Source organism: Mus caroli, chromosome 11, assembly GCF_900094665.2.
Source record: "Mus caroli chromosome 11, CAROLI_EIJ_v1.1, whole genome shotgun sequence".
Classification (NCBI taxonomy): domain Eukaryota; kingdom Metazoa; phylum Chordata; class Mammalia; order Rodentia; family Muridae; genus Mus; species Mus caroli.
Genome location: NC_034580.1, coordinates 83,811 through 91,960, shown reverse-complemented (window position 1 = coordinate 91,960; position 8,150 = coordinate 83,811). Strand labels below are relative to the sequence as shown.

Sequence of the window (8,150 nt, the reverse complement as noted above, 5' to 3'; positions counted from 1 at the left end):
ATTTATTTATTATATGTAAGTACACTGTAGCTGTCTTCAGACACTCCAGAAGAGGGCGCCAGATCTCGTTACGGATGGTTGTGAGCCACCATGTGGTTGATGGGATCCGAACTCTGGACCTTCGGAAGAGCAGTTGGGTGCTCTTACCCACTGAGCCATCTCACCAGCCCTTGTTTGTTTTTCGAGACAGGGTTTCTCTTTGTAGCCCTGGATGTTCTAGAACTCACTTTGTAGACCAGGCTGGCCTCGAACTCAGAAATCCGCCTGCCTCTGCCTCCCGAGTGCTGGGACTAAAGGCGTGTGCCACCACCGCCCAGCTCAGAGCTCATGTTTTTGCTGGCCCTGGGAGTTCTCACCCTGCCACCCTGAGGTTATTGCAAGAGCTTTTGTTCTTGCTTCACTGTGGATTCTGGGGATCTGAACTCAAGTCCTCCTGGCTTTCTGTTTTTGAGACAGAGTGTTTCTGTGTAGCTCAGCCTGGCCTTGAGCTTGAGATTCTGACTTTTCATCTGTTGTGGGAGCTACATCTGGCTTGATGTGAGTTTCTGTGAATTTATTAAGATGGTATTTGCAGGGCTTCTGAACTACTGTTTCCTTTTCAAAGTCAGTAGATGTTTGAAAAAGATCTGCATTCTAATTCTCAAGGTTTAATTTTATTATTAGATTTATTTGTGTGTGTATTTTCCCTCATGTGTACCTGTGTACCACTTGAGTCACAAGAGGGTGTTCAAATGGAGTTACAGATGATTGTGAGCCACCTTTGGGTGCTGGAAACTGAAGGAACCATGTCTTCTCAAAGAGCAAGTTCTCAGTGCTGAGGCACCTCTCCACCTGTACTGTTACAATGTTCATATATGGGTTTCAGAAGCCAGCATGTTCCTTTTCTGTCCTAATTGTAGCTCTCAGTGCTTTTGTTCAGTACTTGTGTTAACTGGATTTCTAATGAAGAGCTGCCCTTCACCCATTTATTCAAGAAGTTATATAAATGTTGGGTTGTGGATATTTTGTTTCATGTGTTATAATTCAGTGTTGTACATACTCATATTTTAACAGCTTTGACCATTAGAAAGTTTTTGTTTGCCAGGCAGTAGTGGCACACGCCTTTAATCCCAGCACTTAGGAGGCAGAGGCAGGCGGATTTCTGAGTTCCAGGACAGCCACTCCTACACAGAGAAACACTGTCTTGAAAAAAACCAAAAAGAAAAAAAAGAAAGTTTTTGTTTGTTCCGTTTTATCTTTTTAGTTTTTGGAGACAGGGTTTCTCTGTGTAGCCCTGGCTGTCCTGGAACTCTGTGGTCTCAGTCATACAGGGCATAGAGGTCATCTAGACTATTATACCTCTGGCCTCGTTGTGGTAGATAGTAGAGCTGCTGGCCATGTAGATAATGCAGAGGTTACCTAGATTATTAGCCACCTCTGGTCCTGCTTGTGTGAGCTTGGTATGGCCTGGTCCCTTAAGATAACACACGGAACACCTAGGCTGTTAGCCACTTCTAGTCCCAACCTTAGTGGCAGAAAATAGGTTATCCATTTTTTCCTTTGAAAAGACAACCCTGGGATTATAACATTTCTGGGTTCCCTAGTGTTATCTGTGAGTTCAAGAACCTTTGTTCTCCCAACACAAAGAAAGGTTGGACTTAGTTGTAATTTTAGATAGTAGAGAAGTCCTAGTATCCAAGAGGACCCTAGTGAGTGTGATCGGTCTCTTCGTGTTTATAGCTGGTTTTCCCTTTTGCTCCCGTTCTTCATCTTACAGCTCCTGGATCTCCCGGGTATTATTGAAGGTGCCAAGGATGGGAAAGGTAGAGGTCGTCAAGTCATTGCAGGTCAGTGGTCTGGGGCTAACCTGGGGTATCACAGATAGCTTCTGTTGGATAACACTCGTTTAATACCCCACTCCTGGAAGTTCAGGCCATTGCACACGTGTCATCTTCATTTTTTTCCCCAGCATGATCTTTATTCAGTAGAGATCCTTAATTTGTAGTTCGCCTCTAATATATTTTACACTTATTTTACATGTATTATTTATACAAATTGCTTTGGCTGCATGTATACATGTGAACCACATGTGTACCTAGTACCTGGGCGGCCAGCATTGGCAGTCTCCCCCTTGAACTGGGTTAGGAGGCCGGCCACTGTGCCCAGCAGTTTAACTTTGATTTTTAAAATTTTTAAACTCTTTTTGACATCAGTTCTGGGGATCAAACTCAGGTCTGGATGTTAAGTACTTTACTTACTGAACTATCTCCCCAACCTCGGGAGTTCTTATCCTTGTCTTTCCGTAGGTTTTGTTGATACAATTTATATTTACTATGTTAATAGTGGCTTGTCTGCATGCATGTGTAGCTTAGGAAGTCAGAAGAGTGCATCAGACCCCTTGGAACTGGAATTGTGAGTGCTAGGAAACAAACCTAGGTTCTTTGCAAGAGTAATAAGTGCTTTCAATCATGGCGTCACCTCTCCATCCTTGGCACTTAAGAGTCTTTTTTTTATTTTTTGGTTTTTTCAAGACAGGGTTTCTCTGTGTAGCCCTGGCTGTCCTGGAACTCACTCTGTAGACCAGGCTGGCCTCAAACTCAGAAATCCGCCTGCCTCTGCCTCCCAAGTGCTGGGATTAAAGGCATGTGGCACCACTGCCCGGTGGCACTTAATATTCTTAATATTTATAATGCTTTTAGTTTCTGTGACAGAATATGTCACAAAAAACATTAAAGGGAGAAAAGATTTAGTTTGGTTTAACAACATCTTATATTAGTCAGGAAAAGAGGTGGAGGGAAAGAGAAAGAGGGTGAGGAGGGGACAGTCTAATAAATACACAAAAAGATTCAACATTGTCAATGCCACCATCGATAGAAGTCATTAAACACTAATTAGTAATACCACTGACTGTTGGTAAGGATGTGAAGTACTTGGGAGGTTTTATACACTGCTAATGGGAATATAAACTTATATAAACACCTAGATGACTGTTTAACAGTTTCTAATATTTGTGATTTGATGCAACAGTTTCACTGCTATTTGTCTAGGAAAAATGAAAACTTATTCACAGGAAGGCGTCTATATGACTGTTTATAGCAGTCTCAAATGTCCCTCCATAGGTGAATAGCAGGTTACTATTCAGTTATAAAAGAAACAAGTTGCTGATATGTATACAATGTGGTTGAATATTAAGTGTCACCAGGTAGTGGTGGCGCACGCCTTTAATCCCAGCACTTGGGAGGCAGAGGCAGGTGGATTTCTGAGTTCGAGGCCAGCCTGGTGTACAGAGTGAGTTCCAGGACAGCCAGGGCTGCACAGAGAAACCCTTTCTTGAAAAAACAAAACAAAACAAAACAAAGTGTCAGAATAAAAGATTTGAGCAAAAAAGATGAGATTTTATTCCATTTTGTGAAATTCAAAAACATATAAGCTACCTATAGTGATAGAAAGTAGAAAACTGATTGACAAAGGATAAGAGATGTGTGCAACCTTCAGGGGTGACTAAGAATTTTGTATAGATTTTGACTGGCTTGTCTTTCTCTCTCTCTCTCTCTCTCTCTCTCTCTCTCTCTCTCTCTCTCTCTTTCTCTCTCTTTTTCTCTCTTACTTTCTTAAATTTTGTCTATTTTTTTAATGCATGTGAGTATATCACCACAGTCCTCAGGGCATTGGATCCCATTACAGATGGTTGTGAGCCACCATGTTGGTTGCTGGGAACTGAACTCTAGACTTCTAGAAGTGTAGGCAGTGCTCTTAACTGCTGAGCCATCTCTCCAGCCCCCACTGGCTTGTTTTTGACATAGTCTCACGTAGCCTAGTTGACCTTAATTTGTTATGTAGCTGAGCCTGTCCTGATGTTTGTGCTGGGATTGCAAGTGTCTGCTGCTATAACTATCTTGACTATCCTGCCTATTGGGGTGATTATATATCATTAAATCACCTGCTCAACAGCTACAATTTGTTCTTGTAAATGGTAATTCAATTTGGTTGATTAAATTATGCTGAGTGAGGGCTGGAGAGATAGCTTAGTGGTTAAGGGCAATGGCTGATCTTACAGAAAGGATCCAGGTTGGATTCTCAGCATCCATATGGCAGCTTGCCACCCTTGGTTTCCAGTGTGGGAGGAGTTCAAGCAAACACTAATACACATTAAAAATACTGTAATTATTTTAGGGTTTGTACTTATAAAACATGTTTCTAAACTTATTTATAGTTTATTATTTGATATGTATCTTTCTTTTGATTGTCTTAATCATATATAAAAGATGGGCCAGTTTTCTGTTCCAGGTGGTTGTCTGATGACTTTAAAACATAACTGCAAATTAATAGCTAATATAAATATTTGGAAATCTTAATCATTTTATATGTATATAACAAGGAAAAACCATCTCTGCCAGGGGCTACAAACACTTCTGTTTGAGTTTTAGATTCTATTTGACGCTGTTTGTATTCAACTTAGGGTATCATTTTTACCCTCAGTGGCCCGAACGTGTAATTTGATCTTGATTGTTCTGGATGTCCTAAAACCCTTGGGACATAAGAAGATAATTGAAAATGAGTTGGAAGGCTTTGGGATTCGCTTGAACAGCAAACCCCCCAACATTGGCTTTAAGAAGAAAGACAAGGGAGGCATTAATCTCACAGCCACTGTAAGTGGGGAAGGTAACATGGGGCAGATGTATTGACTGAGGGATTGGAATGAAAGGTGGATTCAAGTATGCAGAAATGGATAATTTGCGAATTTTCTGGCTTTTTCCTGTCTTTGTTGAGATCATTCTGTGACCTTTCAATAACTGGTAAGAAAGACAAGGTTAAGACAGGAGTCATTCCCAGATTTACTTTTCCAACTTTATTTCTTCGTTTTGGTTCTCTACTTAGGGTGGTGCAGGTATTTGGAACAACATGACTACTATGCATTAGTTGCCAATATGTTTCTGTTTCATTTATTTATCCTGATTTTATAAAGCACTGAGCACCAGAGGCCAAGGACTATTTTAAGCTATGGACAGTGACAAAGGGAGGGAGGATGTAGAGGGAGGCTTAAAGTGGTTATGGACCCTCGACCCTTGTTTTTGTGTAAGTGAACAGTTACTGAGGAAATAGTAGACAGAAATTTAAGATGAAGAGTGAAATAGGAAAGTGAGCAGGCTGTTTGTCCCTCCTCCCCAGATTGCTTGTGTTTCAGGTGGGCCTCAGACTTACAGTGTAGCTGAAGATTACTTTGAATTTCCACTTTACCTACTTCTGCCTCTTGAGAGCTAGGGTGACAAGTGTGGCCCAGGCTAGCCTTGAACTCACAGAGGTCAGCCTGCCTCTGCCTCTCAAGTGCTGGGATTAAAGGCCTGTGCCACCGCACCTGACTTTGGGGCTACCTTGAATAACAAGATTACCTAAGTGATTGATAGTTGGTACTGAAGCTAGGACTCTCCCCTAATGACCTGTTCTATGTCATCAGTCATTGTCAAATTCTGAGATACTGAATATCAGACTTCAGTGTATGAATTACAGGGAATGGGCTGGGATACAGGACACAGTTTAGCACATTACACACCTACCTATGAGTTTAGAAGGTTTTTTTAGAATATAGTAGTTGTATTCTACTATAAATTACTCTCATTCGGGGCAGTGTAATGAGTTTAAATTTTAGCCAGAATTTTGTAGGTACAGGGCTGGGATATAGCTCAGTAGGTAGGATGGTTGCTTAGCACGTACAGAACCTTGGGTTGAATTCACATTATTCACAGAGCATGGTGGTGCATGCCTGTGGTCCAAGCTCTTGGGAATTATAGTTAGGAGGATTAGCCTTACTCTTGGCTATTTGGTGAATTTGAAATCATTCTGAAAAAGAAAATGTTCATTCAGGCTGGGCATGCTGGTGCATGCTGGTACATGCCTTCAGTTCCAGTACCCAGCAGAGGGCAGTTGCTGTCGGGAAGTTCCAGGTCCACTGGAGCTGCATAATAAGACACTGTCTCAGAAAGAAAAGGACATGCTTCCCTGTCCTCCCTGATTTGTCATTGTCTACTCTATCTGTGCAGTGTCCTCAGAGTGAACTGGATGCTGAAACAGTGAAGAGCATTCTGGCTGAATATAAGATTCATAATGCTGATGTGACTTTGCGTAGTGATGCCACAGCTGATGACCTCATTGACGTGGTCGAAGGAAACAGGTACTTAGTGCATCTTTGTGACTGAGTTTAAAGCTTTTGAGGGAAACAAACACCAGGTCATGGATCTGGAAGATGTGGGTCAATGTCTTGTACAGATGTGTGCTGTTGTCTTGTACAGTGAAGTCTTGAGTTCTTAAGCTGACACATGCAGGTTGGTCTTCATTTCTAATTTCTTTCCTTCCTCTACAATTTTATTATTATTATTTTTTAAATTCTTTCTTTTTTCTTTGTTTTTTGATTTTTGTCTTTTCTCTGTATAGCCCTGGCTGTCCTGGAACTCACTCTGTAGACCAGGCTGGCCTCGAACTCAGAAATCTGCCTGCCTCTGCCTCCCGAGTGCTATGCAGTTTTATTTTTAAAGTTTTATTTATTAATGTAAGTACACTGTAACTGTCTTCAGACACTCCACAAGAGGGAGTCAGATCTTGTTACGGATGGTTGTGAGCCACCATGTGGTTGCTGGGATTTGAACTCAGGAACTTTGGAAGAGCAGTCAGTGCTCTTAACCGCTGAGCCATCTCTCCAGCCTCCCTACCTCTGCAATTTGGTCAATAATGATAATGTTTCCTGTTTCAATTACTTGCTGTGATCTATGCTGTCTCTTCAGCTCTGTCAAGTGGTTGTTGAAGAGAGGAGTCAGTTTGCTCTCTTCAGTTGCCCAGTTGAGCAGTCGTTTAAGCCATCTTGCAGAAATCAAGAGAGCACCAAGATGTGTCTCCCCCATGCATCCAAAGTATACATGGCTGAAACCTTGTTCTATGAAATACCACTACTGTTAGCACTTGAGTAATTTAAACCAGTGGTGTTGAAGTTATTCCTCACATTTACAGAGAATCTTCTTTTTGTTTTTATATGAAGAATTTGACTTTAACTGAAAATAAATGCTTTGGGCATTTTAAGTGAAGCAACTAAATCTGAGAAGTTGCAGCTAGCCTAATTTTTAGTAGTCTTAGCTGTGATACTGATAGGGCTAGAGAGATGGCCCAGTGGTTAGGAGCACTGACTGCTCGTCCATAGGTCCCCAGTTCAATTCCCAGCAACCACATGGTGGCTCCCAACCATCTATAATGAGTTCCTGTGTCCTCTTCTAGTGTGTCTGAAGACAGTGGCAGTGTACTCATAAATAAGATAAATACATCTTTAAACATTAATTAATTAATTAATTAGTTAATTTAAAGGCACATATCTTTAATCCAAGAGGCAGGTAGATCTTTGGAGTTGGAGGCCAGCCTGGTCTCAGATTGAGTTTACCAAGAGCTGGGACTATTATAATTCAGTGACTCGGTGCTAGCCTACCATACACAATGCTCTGCTTTTATGTGGATGTTTCTGGACCTGAGTGCAAGTGCCAAGGAGGCCAAACAGGCCAGAGAGGGATCCACTGGAGTTCGAGGCATTAGTGAGCTATCCAGTTTGGGTAGAGGTCTTGTGAAGGAGCAGCAGGTGCTCTTGACTGCTGCACTCTCCCCAGCTCCTTGCATTCCTTTCTGAAGAGAACTCAAAAGGTATATTCAGTATTATTTTGTGTGTGTGAGAAAGCAACAGAGATGTATTTGTGAGTGTGTATACGATGGTCACGTGGAGGTCAGAAGACAGCTTGGTTGAGTTGGTTCTTGCACCTGGAGTCTCGGGCCTTAGGCTTGCCTGGGAGGTGCTTTCACATGCTGCTTCCTTTGAGCCTTGATGATGGTTGCTTTGGAGAGCCTCTGATTTGTGGCTCAGGTGAAGGAACGCCAGTGGTAGTTACTGTTTTGTCAGCAGCCCAAGTTAATAACTTTTCTTCTCCTTCCATAGAGTTTATATTCCCTGTATCTATGTATTAAATAAGATTGATCAGATCTCCATTGAGGAGTTGGATATTATCTATAAGGTGCCTCACTGTGTACCCATCTCTGCTCATCACCGCTGGAATTTTGATGACCTTTTGGAGAAAATCTGGGACTATCTGAAACTAGTGAGAATGTGAGTCTTTTTTTGTTGTTGTTGTTTTTTTTTTTTTTTT

General features: G+C 41.7%; 1 protein-coding gene across 1 annotated transcript in view; it reads left to right on the top strand.

The window, feature by feature from the left end:
* Drg1 (developmentally regulated GTP binding protein 1) overlaps positions 1-8,150 on the top strand; it is a 16,898-nt gene that overhangs the window by 5,891 nt on the left and 2,857 nt on the right. Inside the window, exons 4-7 of the mRNA XM_021176031.2 lie at positions 1,757-1,826; positions 4,459-4,628; positions 6,018-6,148; positions 7,943-8,110. Coding sequence (XP_021031690.1) covers positions 1,757-1,826; positions 4,459-4,628; positions 6,018-6,148; positions 7,943-8,110 — 539 coding nt within the window. The remainder of the gene's footprint in view (positions 1-1,756; positions 1,827-4,458; positions 4,629-6,017; positions 6,149-7,942; positions 8,111-8,150) is intronic.